This window comes from Astatotilapia calliptera, chromosome 3 (genome assembly GCF_964374335.1).
Source record: "Astatotilapia calliptera chromosome 3, fAstCal68.1, whole genome shotgun sequence".
NCBI lineage: Eukaryota > Metazoa > Chordata > Actinopteri > Cichliformes > Cichlidae > Astatotilapia > Astatotilapia calliptera.
The window spans coordinates 4,596,131-4,620,452 of NC_137424.1; the positions used below are offsets into that span (position 1 = coordinate 4,596,131).

Below are 24,322 nucleotides of genomic sequence, written 5' to 3' on the forward strand. Positions count from 1 at the left end.
TGAATAAATTCCACTTTATTTATAGGAACATTTCATCTGTGGACTCCTGCTTCCCCTCTCCTTGAGCCAGTTTGTGACGGGAACATGACATAAGAAAACTCATTTATCCCTTTTTGATTCTGTGTATCTGGCGCTCATCCAGTGAGTTCACACTTGGCAGAAACAGACTGAATTTGTCTGGAGAACTTTGGCTTCAGCCAAGTTAGATAAACACACTGTGTCTCTGTCAAAACAGCAGTGTAGTTGTGGCACCCCTGTGAGGGAATGACCACATGAATATTATTTTGTGTAAAACACTCATGTAACGGGACATTTTTCATTGCTATATGTATTTATTTTCAGTTTCTTTAAGAGGATAGAAAATCCATGTAACAGGGATTCATTTTATGTTAGAAAGCAGTGAGGGCGGAACTTTGGTGCTTGCTCCGGGGTTTCGGGGAGCAGTAAGTGGAGCCCACCTTCCGCTGCTTCCTCAGACACGTTCTGGAGGAAAGCAGAGACGCATCGTGTCTTCCTTACTCTGCTCTTCACCTGCTTTTACAGGTCGGTACACGGTGCTCGCACCGAAAATGTTGTTTATTGTCACCATGGTTACTCACGTTAATGTGAATGGGAGAGTTAAGGCGGTCCGCCAAAGTTATTTATATGTAAACACGGGAGAAAACCAGAGGAGTGTCCCGCGCGACCGCACCGCGAGCCCGCTCGTTAGGTGGAGCGCTCGTGAAGCAGAGTCAGTGCGCTCCTATGCTCTGTGCAAACGTGTTGTAATGCTCCAATCAAATCAGTTCTGTGAGATGTGAATGTTAATAGTTCTGTTAAAGTGACTGAGTAGATTAGCTAGTGTAACACAAGCACTCTGAGCAACTCTGTGTAGCTAACAGAGGCATTCATGGGTTGATTCAACAAGCTGTGTTTCATGATGCACTAAATAGTGATTTTGCCAGTAAATTACTGGAGGGAACAAATGTAATGTATTTACCAATGCTGTTATTGAATAGAACTGTTTAGCCAGTAAGACACTGCAGAAGACAATGTGATGTGTTTATTGATATGATAAAAGGATGTAGCTGTTATGGAAAGAAGTGTGAACTTGAGAAACTGAACCAGTTAAAAAGAGTATATTTCACTGATGTTGTGAAATAAGTAAATGTAATTGATGTGAACGAGGAAGCAGCTGAACAGTATATTGAAAGCTCATGTTTAGTGTTTTATAGCATTTATTTGTGTGAAATAAATCAGACTCAGACACGTTCTGGAGGAAAGCAGAGACGCATCGTGTCTTCCTTACTCTGCTCTTCACCTGCTTTTACAGGTAACATATTTGTCATCGAGGTCTTCATCCTTGGGACCCGTAACATAGTAACTTCTTCATTGTTATACTTCTATAGTTTTCCCATTTTGTGAGCTGTGGATGTGGAAAGTGTCTCAGTGACACATCCACATGAAAACGGCGTTACCTTCGTTCATTTGCACGTCAAATGAACGAGCTGTTTGGACTTTAACGTCACAGCTGATGCTTCGATACTCGAACTCAAGAGTTCAGCTTCCACTCAGAGGTACAAGTACACACAGCAAAGATAAACGTGTACACAAGGTGGAACCCACAAGTGCACAGCTCCAACCAGAGATGGGCAGTAATCCGATTACTTTTTTCAAGAAACGAGTAAAGTGAGGGATTACTATTGCAAAAAAGGTAATTAGATTACTGTTACTTTCCCGTAAGCACGCTGCGTTACTGCGTTACTAAAACCGCAGCTGTGTGCAGATGAACAATGGATAATCTATCGAGTGTGGAGAGAGTGTGAGCGTGCAGCGTTTAAAGCGTGGAAGCACTGACCTTACTTTGAGTTTGACTCTGTAAAAAGTGACAAAAACATTAGCGTCCGCTGTTCACTGCGTGGGAAGACAACATGCTCACTCACTATGTGTTAATGGGCATGCTTATTTATAACTTTGATAAAATGTCATAAAAATAATTCCATGCCAGCTCACCATTGGTGATCAGGTAGTTTCTGTTCCAGTCCCATAAATCATGAAGTTTGCTGCCAGAAAAGCTTCAAATCTCCTTTGAAAGCTGTTTGTGGTCTTGATTGTGGGAGCTTCAGTTGTCTGACTCCAGCTGCCACACAGTGCTCACTGATATCATTTGCAAAAACCCCAGTGTGACAATATTTATCAGTGAAGCAGAAATCAGGAAGTGACGACTTTTCTTTGAACATTTGCTGAGGCTAAGCTGTGCTTTCTACCACAGTTGGGAATTTCCTGGTTTACAACAAATTATTGTGTCAACACCGCATAAGATTTCAAACTACAGGAAAATCACTGGAGTTATAAGAGGCAGACAACGACACACACACCACATGCATGCTGTTGCTATTTATTGTGGATTAACCTGTCAAGGGCAAGAACAAAATAATTCTGCCTCAAATACAGGAAATCATAGCTTTCCTGTATTTCCTCCATTGTTGGCATGCTGGTTAGTGCTGTTGCTCCACAGTAAGAAGGTCCTGGGCTAAATTATCCATGAATGTAAACGGCTGTGTGTTTCTATCTGATAGACTGGTGAGCTGTCCAGGGTGTACCCTGCCTGGTAACCTATCACTTCAGGGTTATTTCCCAGCCCTGCTGCAACCAGGATAGAGATAGGAGGATGGTAGTTGTTGTAGACCCATTCAATTTCAATTGAAGGATTAAAATGTTCCAGGAGCTCAACTTACTCCATCTGAACATGTTTCAATCGTGTTTTATGAACACAACATGCAGCTTTACTGAATATGAAAAGGTTGTGTTGATTTAACTCAGTTGTTTAAGTTTCTGCCAAAGCAAAACCTTTGTGTGCAACCAGTGTCCACTATTGAATCAAGTAAATCCAACATGTTTTTGTCAGTGCAAAAGGAGTTACGGTGCCTGTATTCCTGCACAATATTGTCCCGGGAGGGAGGAAAACTATCTGGTGAAGTTTTGGTTGATTTTTGGGTTTTGCTTGACACTAGGTTGATTTTATCAGTGAGGTTTGGATTGTTTTCTTTCTCTAAGAGAGAGAAAGATGGTTTTATGCTTGGACATGTTTGCAATGGGCCCCAGTATTTGTTACTTTATTAGTATTTTATTGGTTGCGTTTGTTTGTGCTTTTGTTACAGTGCACTGAGATAAGAACATCTGAGAGGTGTGATCCACCGGTGGTGATATTTTGGTATTTTGTGAGTTCCCGATTTAACAAATCAGCTCTTTAATCCAGACCTGAGAGGTTGAACTTTAAAGCGCTATAAAATATTCTTACTGGAAACAGTGGCAAAGTGTTTTTCTCCATGATTATAATGGGCTTGGGAGAAATTCACTTATATGTGACATTGATCACATGAGAAGTCCTGAGCCTAAAAGGATTGCAGCGAGTCAATCCAGTCCAAAAACAAGGAGCTGTTTTCCTTTAAAATGATGACGTCATCTTGCTGGTGATGGAGGCTCGAATAGGCTGCGTGTCAGACTCCATTATCAGCAATATCTGGTATGAATGTGTGTGGATGTATGCATGTGACTGGACTGTGATGGACTGACGACTAAAAGTTTAACTGACTTGATACTGAGACAAAAACGGTGCCGACTTTAGGATTAGTGAATGTCCACAACAATTCACCCAGCCTGTAGAAGAAGGGTGGAGGTTTTGTCTTGCTTTGTTTGTGCAGGAGCAGAAGGATGACAGAGACTAAAGGGGGAGGCTGTAGCTTCACATGAGTGTGAGCTGCAGACTGAACCCTTTGGTTGCTAATGTTGAGTCACTGATGTTTGCATTAAGAAAATTGTGTTTTATTAGCTGTGTTTTAATTAAGGTATCACATTATATTGTTGGGAATGTTAAATGCTAAAGTGAAGAAAAGCTTTGATTTCACTCATGACTGAACATGTTATTATTAACCATAGCAGGCCACTGTAAAGAGTCAATTAACTGTTATAGAGGAAAAAAAGGCCAAAAACTCTGTGAATACCTATGAATAACAGGCAATGATAGACTTGTCACATTCAAAATAGAGATATGTAATAACAAACACGGGTCCGTGTCATTTAGGTTCTCCATTGAAATAGTCAATCATTTAGAAAAGTAGAATATATATATATATGTCTCAACGCTGTTTCTCAATAATATTAAAAACCTAAAAACTATTGTTGTGGAAGATAGAAGTCACTGTGACAGCCCTCTGACTGTGGAGGACGTTTGTAATCCTATTTCTGCACTTAAGGCCAACAAATCTCCCGGCACAGATGGTTTAACTGCAGAGTTTTATGAATCATTTTCTAATCTCCTGGCTCCGTTCTTACTGCAGCTTTTCATAGGAAGTGTAGAGAATAACATCCTCCCTCCTACTCTTACTCAGGGTCTCATAACACTTATTCCAAAGCCAAACAAAGACTTACTTCTTATTGATAATTGGAGACCCATCTGTCTGCTCAATGATGACTATGAGATTATGGCTTTAGTACTTGCTAACAGAATGAAAGAGTTCTTGGACACAATTATCGATGAGACACAATCAGGCTTTATGAGAAACAGACACCTTTCTAAGAACATGAGACTGGTTTTAGATCTACTTGATTACTCTGATTTGGTATCTGACTATAGCTTCATTCTCTTCCTGGATTTTTAAAAGGCTTTTGATACAATTGAACATCAATTTATTTTCCACTCTTTGGAAAAATTTGGCATTTTTCTGTAAAGCTATCAAAACCTTGTACACGAATGGCAATAGCTCAATTAAAATGATTAAGACTCCACCCCGAGATTTGACCTGTTATACAAGGAATCAGAACAGCTGATAAGGAGCTCATCATCAGCCAGCTAGCTGATGACACCACACTCTTCTTGAAGAATGCAAATCAAATCCGTCCAGCCCTTAGTGTTATTAGTGATTTCTCTGAGGCATGTTAATACTTTTAGCTATTTTATATCCATAAATCAATGGCGTGTCCAGCGGGGTGGCCTGGGGGGGCACAGGCCACCCCCCCAACCAGACTGGCCACCCCAGGTGCCACCCCAAAGGTAAAACAATAAAATTCAATCAAATATCAAATGTACGATTATGTTTTCACGGTGAAGCTCAGATATCCGAGTGTAAGTGAATGCAGCATCGGCTTCTACGCTATGCGCATCACGTTAGCAAAGGTAGGCGAGCCAAGCACGAAGGACAACACTGCAGGAAACAATTTTTCGGTGAAAGAAAATGAGGACAGAATAAATGTCCCGGTAAGTAATATTAAGTTTGTTGAGTTTAGTAAACTTCGGTGAAATTAGAATCCCAAGGAAAAAATAACACTTAAAGAATTTTTGCAGCCGTCGAATATTTCAGACAGTATGCTACTGAGGGCAGCTAACATAAGAGTTATGAGTTATAAGATGCAGGTCGATGTGTAAAAATAACTCAGTTGTTTGGTGGTGGCTATGGCGGGGCTTCCACAAAGGCCAGCAGGTGGATGAGGGAAGGGGAGGCAGGAGGAGAGACCCGAGGCAGCCGCCAGTCCGAGTGTCAGGTGAACTGAACTTCAGGTAAGAAGTTATGACCTGCAGTCTATCTGGGTCAGATATAAACTAAGTTTAGGTGGAGTTTATTTTCGTTGTGCTGACTTTTTACCCTCAGTTGCAATAACTCTTACTGCGTTCTAGCCAGCTTGATGGAGTTTTTATACAGCTGGGTGGGTGCTATGATGTTACTGATAGTGAACTTTATTTTATTCATGCCAACGGCTCCTTAAAAAAATGGAATGGTCCCTCATTCAGAGAAAATATTACACGTTTCGTATTGAGCTGAGAAGAGACGCAGTTTGTCCCGGACTTTAGCTAGAATGGAAAAAGACACAAAGCTGGAGTTATTCTGTCGTTACGCTGCACAGCTGCCTCCTCTTCTCTCATTCTCTCACCCTCTCTCTCCTGCTGCTACTTCAATCATGAAACTGATCAATGATCAGCTGATCGGCTTTTCTCTCTCATTTATTTATCGCCCACTTTGCTGGGTGATGTCGGTTTGTATATGTGGTGAGAGGGAAACATGAAGATGAAACCAGGAGATGTCCTTACTGAACCATCAGAGCTGAACAGGTGATGGAGAAACAGGTTTACCTTTTAGGTCACATGAATGAGTTGAAGGGAAGTTATGAACTGTTTCTGAGAGACAAATAACACCAGGATCCTTTTCTATGTAGCTGACAGCTGGTAACTGTGCAGGGGTGGATCTAGCAAATTTTTGCCAGGGGGCAGGTAGGGCATTAACAGGGAAAGGGGGCACAAAGAAATACTTTTCTTTCTTATTCTCATTTAAAATATCTAGCTTTTATTAAATAATTATCTGAATCTTACAACCAAAGTTTTTATCTGACGTAAAATGTATAGAAATCATACATATACCAACAAAACTGTACATCACTGTCACAACAGCATTTGTTTTCATTCAAAGGCTTTATGGCTTTAATACCTGGTGGGCCGGTCTCTAGTCAAAATGCCCGATTTTCTGTACCGGTCCAGTCCTGCAGGTTAATACTGGCAGTGTCACCATGCCAGCTGACTGTATTTCATCATCAGCCAGTGTTGTTCTTTATCAATATTACCAAAGTTTACCATAAGGCAGCATAGAAAGTATTTACTTGCTTTCAGGTTTTATTCAAATATTAGTCTTTTCAGTTGTTTCCCCACTTTTTCCCTGTTTCAAAATCAAACACCAGTTTGTGAGAAGATTATCTTCTTTTTTTAATAGGCAGATAAAGTTTTGCATTGGCATTGGCTAATTTGTCAATTGTTTGCTACAAATGTTCGTATTTTAATATTAAAAAATGTTTTTGCCCAAAACATATGTGCACTATATGTCAGTAAAAACACTATGCAAATATTGCTGTCCTTGAATGCTGAGTAAACACTGACAAAGCACTGATTGTATCTCTTGTACTTTATCAACGCAGTATCTAAAAACTTTGCACCGGAGTGGTTAAAATCTCATTCTAATAAGAGTTAAAAGCGCATTCGGTTATTAGGTTTACAGGATTATTGAATTATGGTTAATGGTTGGTAGAATTTTTTTTTAAACATTATCTGCCAATTACATCTGCCACCCTTCTCCAAATCTGTGCCCCTACCTGGCCCCCCCAACAAAAATTTTCTAGACACGCCACTGCCATGAATGTAAGTTTATTAATAAAACACCATATTTCTGCCGTTTTATAAGGATATGAATTGTACATACAATCAATTTCAGACTCAACCAACAAAAAGCCTCTCAGAACAATATTTATATTGTAACAGTTGCTATTGTAATGCAGTGTATCACCACATGGCGGCGCCTCCTGTCTCACGACTGGTGTCACCCCCTTTTTGTTCTTCTTCGCACTCCTCCTGTAATGGATGCTCCCGTGTGTACGCGGACTAGTGTGCTCTTTAGTAATGTGTGGTAGAGGTAGCACTTTTATTTTTGATATTGTAAATAAATGAGTACTTTTTGGAAAGTCAGAAGCTGTTGCTCATTCGCTATCCACCTGCACACCTCCGCGGCTGGCTTCATCTCCACTGCACGTTACAACTGGCGCCCGAACTTTTTCCCCTTGGACTTCAGACGATTTTTGCATCCCGCCGAGGATTCTTCTCTTCTAGCACGTGAACTGTCTCGGAAATCCCCCCAGTTTTGCGGACGCTCAGACGTTTTCTCCAGCCATGGCCGCAGCCTCAGCTCAGGTGGGACCCGACTAATTTCTGGATACCGTGGTGTGCCGCTGCTCCGCTTAGGAGAAAGAAAAAGAGAGAAGCTGACTCCGCGACGCGAATGGACTCCGTGGATTTGTTATTTGTTGTTGGTTTCGTCTTCTAAGGATTAATTCTTCTGTGGAGAGCCTGGACATGAACATTTCTGCTGGCTTTTCATTCCCCTTTCCCTCTGCTGAGACTGACTGTAGCACATGTAAGTGATAGCTTGGCCGACTACAACCGTTGGTGCTGGTCTTCGGCTCAGTATAACGAAACGACTTAAAACTAATCTTGCATTGAGCTCTAGTGTTGCAGACATGCTATTGTAATAACATGGTTCTGATCACTCCAGTCTAATTTCAGTTGTTGGGCGAAATTTTATATGTGGTTTTTCTAAATTTAATCTTGAACGCATTTTTGCAGTTTTGTCTTTCTAGTCTGACCTAACTGACTCTTTTACTGCTATATCAATAACTGCGCTGTGCCCTGGAGCGGCTTAATTTTTTTGAAATCGCAATGGCACACTGCCCAGACGACTCTGACTCAGACATGGAACTTACCTCGTTACCTATGATAGGTTTGTAGCTTGAACCCATCCGCTGGAACGTTGGAGACAATATAATTACACTGCAAAGCAAGACACAAGTAGGCAAGCTTCTTCATGTTTCTCGTGCACGGGAGAAAACCGGACAAAGCGCCGTCCCTTCGCTTAACCCCAGTTGCTCTCGTCCGTTCTCCCGTACCACTGTTCTTTTATTGAGGTTACATGAATATGCATAAGTTCATTAACATATGACGTCTACATACAAACAAAGAGTACCTTGCCTGTGTATGTGGGTGTGTGTGTGTGTATGTGGGTGTGACCCTGTGTAGACTCTGGTGCTAGCTGGTGCCAGGACGTCTGGGTCCATCTAACAAAAGGCTCTTATACTTAAACAGATATACGTGTGCTTGCTATACCATAAATCAAAGATAAACTCTCCTAGGGAGTGTGATCCATGCCAGGACACTGTGCAGAGGAATGTATGCACCCCCCTCTACACAGAGTTAATACAGACCTCTTTTAGGATGAGACATCCTTTCAATCTACCAATGATTATATACTTCTAAGCATATATGAGTAAATGTTTCTAAGCATAAATGACAATCAACAATACAAAATCTAACATTCCCCCCTTTTTGACGTTTATGCTTGAAAAGTCCCCAGTTACGAATACCTAATGTCTGACAGTTTCAATGCAAACATTGTTATATTCAGCATATGTCAAATCACCCTAAATTACTGAAAAAATACACAGTTTAACAAATGTATTAGCGGTTATCCCTAGGGATGAGTACCGGTGTCCGGTGCCATGATTGCACCGGTTCTGACATAAACGGTAGTAACCAGACCGAAAAGCAGCGCACATTTCGGTGCTTTATTTCGGTGCTTTTTTTTCCTGAGCTGTGATACACTTCTAGCCAATCATTTTACGTTTCCGAGGATAGTAGGCGGGTCCAGGTACGTACGTTCTTTTATGCAGAGCTACAGATTAAAAATGCCCAAGGCAAAGCGGTCAAAAATCTGGCTGTACTTCACAGCAAAATATGCAAACTCAGCAGCAACAAGTGCTTTAAGCTGATACTGTGATACTGTCAAAGGAAGTAACACCTCGAATCCGATGAAACACCTGGCGACGCATAGCGGTTTTTTTTTTTTTAAAAGCCGAGAAATGCGCCGTATTGGATGGCAGCAGCAGCCGTTCTTCTCTGCGTGAGTAGCTTAATGTTGTTCGTGTGTAATTTACATTGAGTAGGCTAACCACGTTATTACATTAATGCATGTAAGGTGAACTAGCAAACATCATCATAGCTACATGCGGCTGTCTCCTTGTTTGATGACAGATACTCCCTTCACCCTGGCCAAAAAAGCTAAAACGACCAAAGAAAAAGTGGAAAACAGCTAAATATGAGAGGTTTTTGGACAAAGTTTGTATTTTTTCCATTGTTTAAGCACTGCTTCCAGCTAAGAGTGATACCATATATACCCCATAGCTGCAGAAAAGGCTAACATTGTTATCTTTTTACAAAAAACCAGCTGAATATGAGAGGTTTTTGGACCAATTTTGTGTTCTCCATTCTTTAAGCACCGGTTCGAGCACCGTTTGAGCACCGGCACAGTTTCAAAAGTACCGATTTGGCACCGGTATCGGATAAAACCTAAACGATACCCATCCCTAGTTATCCCATTCAGTGATCTCATCTCATGGCAAACTGCATCCTACAAGCAAACAAAGAAATTGTTAATTTAATAGTGAAAATAAGAAAGTAACATTTTCAAAACCATCTCAGCTTGGTGGTGTTTTCTCTGGGTGTGCAAATCACATGTCTCTCTGCAGAGTGGTTTGAGTTCTGCAGGGCGTCATGAATGTCTCTTCCAGTTGTTTCCATCACTGTCCATAGGACCAGAGTCCGAATGTATGTAGAATAAACATTCAAACATACTAGTTAGTTTTGTTGTTTGTCAACATGGGTCTCAGCTATTTCCAAAGCTGCAGACCTCTCAGCACTCTAGTTTTATGGCCTCTACCAACCCCCACCACCTCATTCAAGCCTTCGTCCTGTGAGGGGGATATTTATGACTCCTTCATTGTCCACGCTCTGCAGAGAAACACCTCTGTGGAAAGGGTGCAGGGTTCCGTTATCTTACTGCTGTTGTGATCCCAGCAGTCTTCAGGGTATCATCGTATTCACAGTACAGTGGCACAGCATTAGGTGATGTTCATAGGAAACTGCTGTCATCACCACCATAGCTTCTGGTTCCTGTGCTTTTCACAGAATCATGATGTCATCCTCGAACTCCTTCTGCGCTGTCGATGGAGCCTGGCACGCTCCCGTCATCCCTCGAGTTTTCCTGTCCCTACGCTGCTGAAGATGATCTCTGATCCTCCTGAAGTCTCTCTCCTGGCCTCAGCTCCCATCCTGTGGACGATCCTCTTAGGCACTCCTTCTCGTCATGGATAGTCCTGATTTTGGGCCTGCTGGATCTGTCTCAAAACACTCAGCTTCTCTGCCTTCCTCCTGGTTCTGCTGATTCAGCTGTCACGCCTGGCACTTGGTTGCCCTAGAGTTGATCAGAGGCTGGAGGTTGAAGTGCGAGCTTACCCTACGGGGGCTCAATCAGCACTCCCCCCTCACCACCGAAACAACCAAGTGTGAGATTTCTCTATTGTGCTGTCTTGAGGGTGCTGGGGTTTCCTGGGACCTCGACCTCTTTGCAGTGGCTCTGATAAATCCAGGAGGGTCTCTCCGCTATTTTGCAGGCAGTTTCATGGTCCTTGCTGTGGCTCCAAGGTCTGATCTCATGCTGGGCCCCAACCAGCTTGACCTTTGACCTCAACCACTGCCTGGGCTATGCCTGGAATGTTTCTCGCTTCTCACTGCTGCACCTGTATTTCAGAAAGACTTCTATTTGGAGAGCATGTCAACAATCATCAAACCACATTCTTTAGTTCAGTGAACTTCACTAATAGGCCATCAAAGCCTCATCTGAACATGGGTGCACCACTTGCATAGATTTAATACTTGTAAATAAACAGCTAATCACACAAATCACTGCAACAATAATAGTAAACATTGTTTAATGTTAATTCTGGACCCCACTTCTTGACGCATGGACAACCATGCGTCAACTCACCAAACCAGGATCCCTGTCTTAAAAACTGGCTCCACCAGGAGCCTGCATACAATAAAATCAACTTCACTCTTATAAACAATATATCAGAAGAGTAATAAGCATTCAACATCAGCAAGACAAGTGTCATGTGCAGGTTTTCTCAAATCGGGAAACTACAATTATTTCCCTAATTTGCCTCAGACATGGATCATCCCATGTGCTCAGTTAACATTAATGTAATCAGTGACTTCTCTTAAGCAAATTCACTCCACTCATATATCCCTATGGGCTCAAAGTGGCCAGCTAAGAGCCCATATTCAACTTTCCCATAAACACCGTAACCTCTTATTTGTTTTACTCATGTCACTTGACCGCTTGTGCCGAATCCTCCACAGCATTCTCAAAGAAACAAACATTAGCAATACACATTGACTGTGGTCAGACGGAGGTCAGACACAGGTCAACAGGTTCCAGAGGTGCCATAAAAACACCATAAAGGTAGCCAACCCTAGCTGTGGAAAGAATGACAGTCACATATAAACCCAGAAATCCTGTAGTAGGAAAACATTAACTAATCCTCTTATAAATCACATGATCAAACACATGATTAATCATCTGCTGTAAAAAGAAATGTAAATGTTAGCGCTGCGCAGGTGTGTACACTTTCTCACAGTAATGTCTGTGAGCAACACAAGTTAGTGAATGACACACACATAGTAAATTCACAGACAGAAAAGATGGCATTTAAAAGATTAAATCGTCATGCAACCGCGAATGTTGCTGTCATCTTTCTGCTCCTGTAACAAAAAACACATAAATTCATCCACCCTTTTGTCCTGTCTAGGTGGAGGTTAACCTTGAGTCGTGGTCATGTCCTGTCAGCTTTTACCAGTCAGTCAGTTTGTTCTTTATTTCCATTCATTCATTCATTCTTTGCTGATAGTGGAACCTGTCGTCGCATTTAGTTTCCACTTCCAGCAAAATGACGTCATTTCAAAAAGAAAAAGAACTTCTAGATCGGATTACCTTGCTGAATCCGGTTTAGGCTGGGACATTCATTTAATAATTGTCCCAAATAAGTGGCTTTCTCCTGAGCCCATTTTAATGTGGAGAAAACTCACTTGTAAGGCTTTCTCGACAGGTCGTATAGCACTTTTAATTTCTGACGTGCAGATCTGCTTAAAGAAAAGAAATAGACAAACAAAATCAGTGCCTGTTCAAAAGATAAAATGAAAAATAACAGAGATTATCAAACAAAACTTTCAGTGCACTGTGAAAGTATCAAAATAAAAAGGCCTTGTTAAGTCATGACACAAACTCCTCATCTCAGGAGGGTAAATCATACCATTAGCATGGTTCATCATACCATCATACTAATCGGCAGGCTCGACTTCACAACAGAAGAAAAATCATCAGCTAGATTCACTCCAAGCCAACCATCAGCTGCACAACACACACATAAGCCTAATGTGTCTTATTAGCTATGAGTTTAATCACCAGGTCTGTGCTCTTCACTCATTTAGGCCACAGATCTATTTTATTCAATTTTCCTTTTCCCTTCATCATAAAACATGTGACATGCTGTCATGCACCTCATAAAAGAAGTTTGTTCTGACGTATTCAGAGTTGTGTATCTAGATACAGAATTCACTCGCACATCAAAGCAGGAAACTCAGTGTTTTAGAGTCTCCACTCAACACAACAACTCCAACACATCTCATTCACTCGTGCTAGAATTCAGTCACCTTTCATTAATCTAAAACCGATCAACTAATTTGCATATCAGCTATTAACCCACTAAGTTGACAGGACAACAGGAAAGCATGTTCAAAATAGTATCACAAAAATAGAATTTCCCTCATACAGTAAATTACTTGCTGCATTAATCAAGCAGGAAGCTTCTCCCAATTTACCATTTTAACACTAAATTTATTGTCTGATCACTGGTTAGTCAAACCAGGATCCTTTTTCCCCCACAAAGGTTAAATTGTTGTCCTGCAACCTAGAGAGTCAATTTTTTTTTCTTTAGGATAAATTCAGTATTTGATAACAAGTGTCTGCTAAATTGACACTATTTTACACTGATGAAAGATAACAAGCTAATTTTCATTGCATGGGTGTTTGTGTTATTAGGCAGGTCTAATGCATGTCTGTGGAGCTGCATCTCCAGCAGAGCATGTTCTTAAACCTGCCTTTCCTACACACTTCTCTGCTATTATTTAATCATTTCTTAACTAATGTGCTATGAGTCTTCATGAGTTATTTTGTGTTTGGAATTGTTAGTAGGGTTAATGCATGTTCTGCTTGTTTGTGTGATTTTGTATGTTTCTATTTGTTTCAGACTCCGTCTCAATTTTCCAACTTAAGCAGTCAGTTTTCTTTTCCCCAGGTTTGCTAACCCAAATTTTGATTTCCCACATTTAATAACAGCATTCCTCTGTGTTTCCACTTTCTCTCACTCTTTTGTCATCTCACTCTCTTGTCCTCTCCCACTTTCAACAGTTCACAGCCGGCAGTTCTCCTTCAGCTTTGTCCTGTGTTCAACTGTCTCTTCTTGCCATTTTACTCCACAGGTGGCAAATGTCAAACTCCAACAGTCTCCTCAGTTCTCCTCAAAAGTTTTCTTCACATGCATAGTGAAGTTGCAGCTTGTTGGAAACACAGTGCCATTCATCCGATCAGTCAGGATGATGGGTTTGCTCTTCTTCTCTGGTGCTGTTTGTCCACATTGCTGCTGCTCGCTGGGACTCTTTGTTCAGGACTTTGCTGCTGTCTCTTTATCTGCCATGTTATTGCTTTGGAGCTGCATTCCTTGTCTTCAGGGAGGTGTGAGCTTGCTTGTGAGGTTGAGAAACACATGGTGCTGTAAATAAGTCAGCCAGAAACTTGGCCTGAACGTTTCCAATGATGTTAAACTATAACTTTCTTCCGACCGCTGCATGTGGAAAATTGATTCAGGTCTGCTTTTCACCTGAAAGTGACAAACTAAGACATGTTCATTATCATCATCACTGCTTAATCAATCTCTCTCTCTCTCTGTGTTTGTGTGAACAATCCTTTCTTAAAAGCAGAAAATGACATTGTAGTTGTTTTTCGGCTGATCAACACAAAACCTTTTTCCTATGATTATTTTTCTTCGTCTACAATGTAATTTGTCTCTTTTTCACTCTTTTTTTTTCCTTTACAATAGCTTGTGATCCGCAAAATCACTGCTCTCACTCACAATCAGAGGCAATTACTTTTGCACAGTGCACAAAAACACTGTGATGTCAGACACATTCACACTCACTTTGTCATCTGCATAAATAAATCATATGGCTGGAGATATGTGCCATGGTGATCCATAGGCATGATCACACGTTTATTTAATTATTTTCAACCCAACAAAACAAATAAACAAAAACATGATGCTGATGCTATGAACACTCCACACACATGAGTCAAGATGCAGGAAAACTGCGCATGGAAACGCTGCACACTCCAGTTATCATATGTCTGTGAAGGTTCTCAGTCATCCAGGTCATCGTAGTCAAAGGAGCTTGCAAAGAAAAGCGTCTGGACTTCTTTAAGTTGCTTGAAGACGTTTCACCTCTCATCCGAGAAGCTTCTTCAGTTCTAAGGTCAAATGGTGGAGAGTCCCAGATATAAACCTAGTGGGAGTGACCCCGTGACCCCCACAGAGGGACAAAAGGACCCCCTGATGATCCTCTAATCACCTGAGCCAAGGTGTGAAATTGGGTGTGGGACCCAATCAGCCAGAGTTTCGTGTGTGTTAACACACACCCAGGAGTTGTTTGCTCAAACACTCTAAGAAATATCTGTGCTGTTAACACAGTTTCATGCTTCAAGAGACACTCTTTAAAGCCTCGTGCTTTGGCACAAACAGCTGGCTTTTCTTTCTCCCTCTTTTCAATGGCTTCCATCGTCAGCACTACATCAACGAAGAGGCCATCATCTGGTTTTCCAAAATGTCCAAAGATTTTCTGGAGGGCATCATGCTTGGCCCACCACCGTGTCTCACCTATTGGACTGAGGCGTCTGTGTCTTGTGTTTTTGGTTTGTTTCTCCCACAGATTAACCCTGTGATGGGACTCCTTGATGAACACAGCTATGTCATTAAGTAAATTAAAGAGTGATCCACTTTCAATGACACTTTGTGTTGTGTCAGCAATCACAAGATTAAGTATGTGTGCATAGCACCACACATGCACATGAGTTGGAGACTGGGCAGTCATAAGTGCTGAAAAGCCTTTGTACTGGCCCTGCATATTTGAAGCACCATCTGTTGCATTCCCAGTGCACATGGCCTTGTCTAGATTCAGATGCTCTAAAACTCCGGAAAGCAAGTTTACAAAGTACTGCCCCGTGGATGCTTCGCACCTCACTATGGAGACAAGCCTCTCCTGCACAGACTCAGTAACATACCTGATGATTACTGAACACTGATCATAACCTGTGATGTCTTGGGTTGTGTCAAGCTGAACAGAAAACATCCCAGCTTTCTGGACATCACTGGCGATGCTCTCTTGAAGGAGATGGCCAAGTGCATCAATCACTGAGTTGGCAGTTGTTTTGGAGAGTAGGGTGATGAGAGATCCTCTACCTCTTGATCCACTGGTCTGATGCAACTTCTTGCTTTTTTCAATGCAGTCATTCAAATGTTCTCCAAGGCACATATCATACTTGCCTAATAACACAATCAGTTCCAGAAAGTTACCATGATCGATGGTGTTATCACCTAAAGTGTATGCAGCCTCATTCTCCACATGCCTATAGCTGAGTCCCCTCTTCCCAAGTACTTTGATCACATCCACCATACGCTCTAAAACTTGCCGTCTCTTTTTCACTTGTGCTCTGTGAGCTGACAACTGACTGCCAGCAAACAAGCTCCTGATGTTGCCTTTTGAGCACCTTAAGAAAAAAGCTTCAGCACAGGTCTGGTGTGTATTGCTCTTTTCATGCTCCTCTGTGCGCAGATGTATATGTCGCCAGTCACTCATGCCTGTTATAAATGTGCTGGTGTCAGTCAGCCTTGCAAATGCCAGACACACAAAGCAGAACAATAAATGGCGTTCTTTGCAATAAGTAAGCCACTTCCTGTTGGTGCCATCTTTACAGCTGAACACCCTCATCACAACTGCACTGCTACTGTTCTGCTGTGGGTGGTAATCTAAGAAGGCCTGTAATATGGCAGGTTCAGGGCGAGCAAAGTAATCGATGCCCTGGCTCTCTCTCTCTTGCTCTTCCATCTCTCTCTCTTGCTCTTCCATCTCTCTCTCTTGCTCTTCCATCTCTCTCTCTTGCTCTTCCATCTCTCTCTCCTGCTCTTCCATCTCTCTCTCTTGCTCTCTCTCTTCCTTTTCCTAAATCCCTCGTTTTGCACAGTCCCTGGTATCAGTGCTCAAAGCTTTTGTGTTTGTTTCCAACAAGTTGCCCACCTCAGGAAACAAAAATGTGTTCTTTTACTTGTCAGATGAACATATGAGATACTTTGACTCTTCAGTGCAGTGTGGAGCCTAACAAAGATCTGTTTTGTGTCCCAGCTGATCAGCAGGAGGAGGAGAGTCTGACGGAGCAGCAGAGGAACATTTTCAGCTACTTGGACTCAGCTCAGCCACTACAGAGGAAACAATGAGCTCAACACAGAAGGTGACAGACAGAGCAGGACCATATGACCAAAGATATTTATCACCATATACATTTGAACATTTGCCATAACGATGTAGCTGACGATAGAATTGACACGAGACAAAATACTTTACAGCTGCACAACTTTATTAAAAACCCATCAATGTATTTTCACTGAAACAAGCAGCTGTTGTTTATGTGCATTAAAGTTATATAAAAATGTAACAGTGCAAATGCAAATTCCTCGCTGACAGTTTAACCAAAAGGCGTTTCCAGTGGAAACTGGCCGACACATCCTGAGCATAACCATGTATAATATCCACTAAACTTCAGAAGAGGTTATACAGTCGTGGCCAAAAGGTTTGAGAATTGCATAAATATTGGAACCTGGAGAAGTTGCTGCTTAAGTTTTTATAATAGCATTTTGCCTGCACTCCAGAATGTTATGAGGAGTGATCAGATGAACTGCATCGTCCTTCTTTGCCATGAAAACGAACTTAATCCCCAAAAAGCCTTACCACTGCATTTCATTGCTGTCATCAAAGGACCTGCTGAGACCATTTCAGTGATCGTCTTCTTAACTCAGGTGAGAATGTTGGCGAGCACGAGGCTGGAGATCATCATGGCTGTATCCCGATTCAGGTTCTGCAGCTTTAAAGTCCTCAAGGGCCGCGTACTCAAAGACCTCTAAGGCCGAAGTGCGAGGCTCGTAGGCTCGTGAAATGGGACGTCTAGCCTCCGTCGCGCTGCCCAGGTTGCCTAGCAACCATGATACTAACAGCTGGAAACGTTTCATACAGCTTTGTTTGACAGAAATGAAGGAGAACATATTTAGTTCATTTGTTTCTACATGAGCTCTGTGTGATTTGATGAGTATCTGAGGCTGAGACCACAGGACTGTGAAACATGATTGTTGGGCTTCATTTCTGTGCTGAACAGTCGTTTAAGATTAGCTGTAAATAACAATTAGCTGATGTTGTTCATGAGACTAAAGTCATCTCACTGTGGTAATGTAAATATAATATGGCCAATATTATAGTTATTATATTAATCACTTCACTCACAGACAAGTATCTGTGACAGTGTGTATACAGATGTATCATATATAAGGGACAAATATTGTTCATTTAATATGTTGGTACTAAATGTGGCTCAGTGCTTACATATATGTGTAAAAAGCAAATGTAGGAGCTGTGATAACTGTGTCTGATAGAACGAAGAGTAGACTGATATATGAAATATTCCTTTATTGGGTGAGAAAATCAGACCATGTCATAACTGCTGTAAGTCACACAGAATAGATATCAGAGCCTTAAACAGGCTGACGTCTGCTAAATGGGTCAAACTGGGCAGAAAGTCTACAAACACATAACATCCTTATAGAATATGATGTAACACTATAGATCAACTTAGCTCAGAATATATAAAGCATATAAACAGTTACAGCAATATGATGCAACAAACACAGCAGCTACTGATCCAAAATCCTCAAAGCTTCATAGAACTGAAACCAACATTTATTTTTAGCTCCATCCTGCTGCTGATACAGACTTTAGGTTTCTGAACATTAAACTTGTTGCTGCCTTTCATAGTGTGTAACTTGAAGGCCCTGAGTACTTTCTCCCACACTGAAAACACTGGGATGATCACATTATTTGAACATTACCTAATAAGACTGATTCAGCACAGACAGTTATGTTAAACTTTCCTAGCAGTCCTTCACAAACAGGGAACAGTCTGTCTATTCCCTCCATCTGTCAGCAGCTGCTGGCTCTTCCTCCTCCTCTTCCTCACACACTGCTGAGTTTGTCCTGGTGGATCATCAGGGCTGCAAAGCCTCACAGATGATGTGCAGCAGTGGCTCCCTCAGTCTGTCCTCACTCTGGACACTTGCAGTCGTCACACATGGAAATCAAATGTGTGATAAGCTGCAGGATTCAAACACAAGTGTAACTTATAAACACATGTTCATACTTTTATTCCACAATCAGAGAGAAAGAAACAGAGAGAGAGTGCAGGACAGACAGACAGGTGACAGTCTCAGGTGTACACACTGCTACACAACAGCACCAGAGAAGCAGGATTTAGTGTTTGTGTTATTACGAGTGTAAACAAGAAGAGTTCCAGATGGTGCAGTGGACACATGTGTGACTGCTGTGATTAAAGCATCTTTCTTTCAGCTTAACGAGTGAACCGTCAGCTCGTTCAAACACACGTTAAAGTGCGTTTGGCTCGACACCACCGAACAGAGGCAGCAATATAACACAGCTAACATTAACAGTGCAGTGGATCCTGCTTGTGCCGTGATGTTCAGGACTGCAAACCGAGCAGCATCACTGACTTTCAGCTTGTTGTGTTTGTGGATATATGACTGACTTTAATTATCCACAAAATCATCACATTCTCTGTCAGATTAAGGTCGACTATTGAACGGCGTATATTTTAAAGGCTTTAAAACCAAGTTAATGCTGAAAGTACAAACATCACTAATGTCACATAACTCTGCCAACAAGGCATAGCTATGGCTATGAAATGCTCTTTGTGTATCACTTCTTCATTATGAAAGATGTCATTAATGCACTAGTAATGTCTCATCTGGAGTATTGTTCAATCATTTGGTCAGCAGCTAATAAGACAGATCTTAACAGACTTCAGTTAGTCCAGAATAAGGCGTCCAGATTAGTGTGAAGATGTTCATACTATACTAATATTGATAAAATGCATAATAACCTTTCTTGGCTTCCTGTACAGGCTAAAATATTCTATGGCTTACTTGTAGTTCTAAAGAAAGCAATTCTGTTAAACACACCACATTTATTCTGCTCAGCTGCAGTATCCAGATGAAATACATCATCATATTACACAGTTTTCAACAAGCTGCAATTTAGTAAATGCTCGAGTTAAAAGTAACGTTTTGTAAAACTGTTACATTTAGAGCAACTTTTAAGTGGAATAAGTTGCCTTAAAAAATTAGAGAATTATTCAAAACTTCAATGAACACTTAAAAGCCGATTTACAGAGCTTTTAGTTGTTGTAAATATTGTAAGACATGATTTGTTTTTGAAATTTGTGTAATGTGCCTCAATGTTATTGATATTATTATTATTATTATTGATTGCTTATGTTTGAACAATTGTGAAACCTCACTGTGGATGTAAGAGTGAAATTATGTGGATATCTTGAATCCACTTTATTGTGTAATATTTTATGTGAGTATTTGACGGAAGACGAGCAACATCTGTTGTGGAAGCTAACGGGGTTCCTTTAGAATAAACAAACATAGGATTTATTATCACTGAATAATTCTGTATAAATCTATACAAATTATAGAAATATGTAATAGGAAACAACAAAATAATCTAAATTATAAAATAATGTGTGTGTGTGTGTGTGTGTGTGTGTGTGTGTGTGTGTGTGTGTGCATGAATTATCTTTAACAGCAGGTTGGATGTAATGTGTTAGAACTACCAGCAGGTGGGGATAAGAGACCTTTAAGGTGTTTGGTGCCACGCTCCACCTTCAGGTTTAAAACTAGTGTTAATGGAGTTTGAAGGTTGAGTTTGTTCCACGACTGCATTTCACTCACTGCCTCTGTTTGTATCTCTGTCACTGCAGGACCAACATGGAGCCAGAAGTCAGCGCTCTCAGGAGGCCGACAAACCTCACAGAAGAAAGGGAGAGAAAAAACACACCTGTGACGAGTGTGGGATGGGTTTTACTGTGAGGGCTAAACTAAAACGGCATCAGGTCATCCACACTGGAGAGAGACCGTTCAGCTGTGACTTGTGTGGAAAGTCTTTTTCCTTGAAGGGTTACCTAAAAAAACACCAACTCATCCACAGTGGAGTTAAAGCGTACAGCTGTGATCAGTGTGGCAGAGCTTTTACTCACAGTAGCAGCTTACAGAGGCATCTAGTTACCCACTCTGGAATTAAGCCATACAGCTGTGACATCTGTGGAAAAACTTTCAGCCGGAGAGAGAACCGAAATACACACCTACGCATTCACACTAGACATGATGTGTACTGCTGTGAACAGTGTGGCAAAGAGTTTACAACAGACGCACAGTTACAACAACACATGTTTACCCACACTGAGGAGAGACCTTATCGATGTGACCTGTGTGAGAAGACTTTTAAATCTCCACGTTACCTGAGAGAACACCAACAGATCCACACCAGAAAGAGACTCTACAAGTGCAGCTACTGTGAGGTATGTATTTATATTGTTATCTTGTCATTTTAGCCTGACTGTTTGGAACAACTCTGCTCATTAAACTGTGTTAGCATGTTAGCAATTCTACTGCATGGAAAAGCAGCTCTGAGTGATTATTCAGATTTTCCTTTCAGTTATGATTTTAGTATTACTGTAGTATTATGGTGGTAGTATTGTAGTTATTGCAGCCCAGTAAACTGAGTGTGTTAACTGAAACAGTCAAATGTAGTTGGACGTCTGCAGAGATGCTCTTTATTTCAGGCGACGTTCAGGATACAAATGTTGAAGGACTGACTTACACTGTCTTTGTGTCTTTGTTTAGAAGCAGAGCGACACAGATGGATCCAGTTCTCAACCCTGTCATCACCGTGGTGGTGGGAAAGACTTTCTTTGTGACCTCTGTGGAAAAACCTTCAGTCAGCAAAATACCCTAAAAGTACATCAACGTAGACACACTGGAGACAAACTGAAATACTGCAAAGAATGTGGGAGAAGCTTCACCACATCGGATCACTTAAAACAACATGAACTGATTCACAGTGGGGTTAAAAAGCACCTCTGTGATCAGTGTGGGTCATCCTTCACCACTGCAGGTCAGCTTAAAACACACAAACGAGTCCACACAGGAGAGAAACCACACAAGTGCAGACACTGTGAGAGAAGCTTCTCACATTCAGGTCATCGTAACATTCATGAACGTGCACACATGGAAGGAAACTACAGCTGTGACCAGTGTGACAAGAGCTTCAGGAATCTCAGTTCATACTCTGCACACAAACGATCCCACGTTACTAATAAACTGTTTCACTGTTACCAATGTGCCCAAACATTCACCTCATTGTCTGCTCTGTGCAAACATCAGCGCGATCACTCAGGGCTGAAATCACTCCCATCACTGGATCACAGTGAATCTGAAGACACAGAAAGATCCTCTGGTTTCTGTGTCAGACTCAAAAAGCTTGAGATCAGGCTCCACAGAGTTCAGATAGAATCATTTAAACTTGTGTTGAACTGAACTGGTTGCTGGGCTGAACTTCTACATAATACAGATCTACATGGGATCTTCTTTTCTGTATTTTACTGAGTCAGTTTTGTCCTTTTTTCTCTGTCCTGGTTTTGCTCGTCTGTAAATGATTGAAACTCAGTCAAATAGTTCATTGTTCTCCAGCAAAACGTTTTGGAAACTCATGTTTAACCTTTAAAACTCTGACATGTTTTAGCACACAAGGCTTCATCGGGGAGTTCACTCATGATTGGACCATGAGAACAAAGGTTTTTAGTTCTTTCAAAGAGAGTCTTGGAGATGTTTGATGTTTCTGTTTTTCTGAAACCACCTGAAAGAAAAACTATTTTTCTTGCTTTATGTAGTGTGGAAGTTTTTAATGTTTCTTCATCTGTGATGTTCTTGAATGTGTTCACGTGAAGATGGTACAAATAAACTGTCCTTTCAGCTTTAGCTCCTAATTTATTCATTATTTATGGATGTAGCACAGCAGCCGTCTCTTGATTAACACATGGAGGGCTCGGGATCTGATGGTGTCGTCTCCCTAATTTGCCCACTCAGTAAATCTCACTCATGGCCAAGAAATTGAAATAAACCTTGTTTCCCTGCTGGATAGTGATCCACTGTAACTCTGCTCCTCCTTCCTGTTTAGGATTTCTGTGGCTGAAGTAAAATTCCCTCCATCCATCACTTATCCCAGCTAACCCAAAGTGAAATAAAGTTTTGCTGGTCTTAAAAAAGCATTACAATAATGGGCATTACCAATGCAAACTGAATGATACAGAAGATGAAAGAAGAGACTTTGATCAGTTAATAAAGCTCATGATCTGGATTCATTGTGGCTGCTACACAGATACTTCTGGGTCACTTCTCTCAGTTAGGAACCTTCCTCACCAAACTGACTGTTGGACCACACCCCTGGTTTCATGAGAAATTGTTTCAGCCATGATTTCTCTTCCTGTATTTCAGAGTAAAGACTGAAGTGACAAATGGAAGCATGTTTAAAAACACAATGTGAGAGACGTTGAGGTCCTTAGAAGTTACCCTGGGTTTTTCTGTCACCCTGCTAGATGTTACACACCTTGTTATTGGACTGATTTCTACTGCTGGACTACTCCTGCGGAGAGTAACAATACTCTTACTAATTAGCTCCCTTTCACAGCTTTGGGGATATTTATTTTTGTGTTTGCAGCGCTGTGAGCCAGAACAGCGAGAGAAAAATCTGCAACAGCGACGAGCCGAATGCTTACGTGAATCGCAGCAGCTGCACATGTGCTACGCTGAATTAGAGGATATCTTTGCTCTGGATTTCTATTTCTACTTTTTCATTTCTATATGATTCTTCTTGCATCTAAACAAAGATGATTCAATTTGCTAAATGTTGATGACTCTTCGTGCTCAGGTGTAAATGAGACGTAATATTTGCTCTTGGTTTGGTTCTCCTGTACAGAACCTTGCAGTACAACAGAAACCTAAAAACATTATTTGTAGTTGTTATTCTTAGTTGTTCTGCTGCCTAAATACCACAGGGTCTGATTATGAAGTTATTGAGCTGCACATACGTTACGACCTGCTTAAGTTCGAGGTCACAGCGTCTGTAGAGCAGCTGGAACATAATGAAGTCTACAAGGTTAAAGTTTTCTCTTCAGTTATTGTTCTTTCTGCTGCTTGGTTTGATGGATCTGAGAGCTTTTGCTTTTATTATTGTTATTATAATTATCATGAATATTTTACTCTCTAGAAGCTTTGAAATAGTGTTTGTGTTTGAAAAAATTGATTTAAGAATTGAACAGAAACATCTGTCCTTCTGAAAATGGCCCAAAGGCACGGAGACAAAGTCAAAGGATGCAACCTGTAACTTTCTCTTCCTTCATGTCAGGACCATCATCCATGATTTATATAAAATGCATATAGCAACAGTAGCACTTTAGCTTGGACTTTATGATTTCTGTAACTGGAAAATATTATTTTGTTTAAAGACAGAAGTGACCGCATAGTTGCAACATCAAAGGGAAATATTAATTAATTAGCATCAAGTATATTTGTTGCTTAAGCGTTTGCACTATAACTTAAGTAGGATTATAACTTTTAAGGAAGGAAAGATTTC

The 24,322-nt window shown here is 41.1% G+C and overlaps 1 protein-coding gene and 1 long non-coding RNA gene across 4 annotated transcripts in view; both read left to right on the top strand.

Annotated features, from left to right (window-relative positions):
* The window catches only part of LOC145425134 (uncharacterized), a 323,553-nt gene that overhangs the window by 290,270 nt on the left and 8,961 nt on the right, over positions 1–24,322 (top strand). The window lies entirely within an intron of this gene.
* LOC145424370 (uncharacterized) lies at positions 118–22,668 on the top strand. Of its 3 annotated transcripts, none has more exons than XM_080297615.1 (4): positions 118–1,312; positions 10,532–17,018; positions 20,613–21,209; positions 21,535–22,668. In XM_080297615.1, exons 2-4 carry the CDS (start codon positions 17,001–17,003, stop codon positions 22,225–22,227), a joined length of 1,308 nt encoding a protein of 435 aa, XP_080153741.1. In that variant the 5' UTR covers positions 118–1,312; positions 10,532–17,000; the 3' UTR covers positions 22,228–22,668. The 3 variants fall into 3 exon arrangements, with proteins under 3 accessions (XP_080153741.1, XP_080153740.1, XP_080153744.1); XM_080297614.1 differs by having other exon boundaries at positions 16,913–17,018; XM_080297618.1 differs by having other exon boundaries at positions 16,913–17,018; positions 21,538–22,668.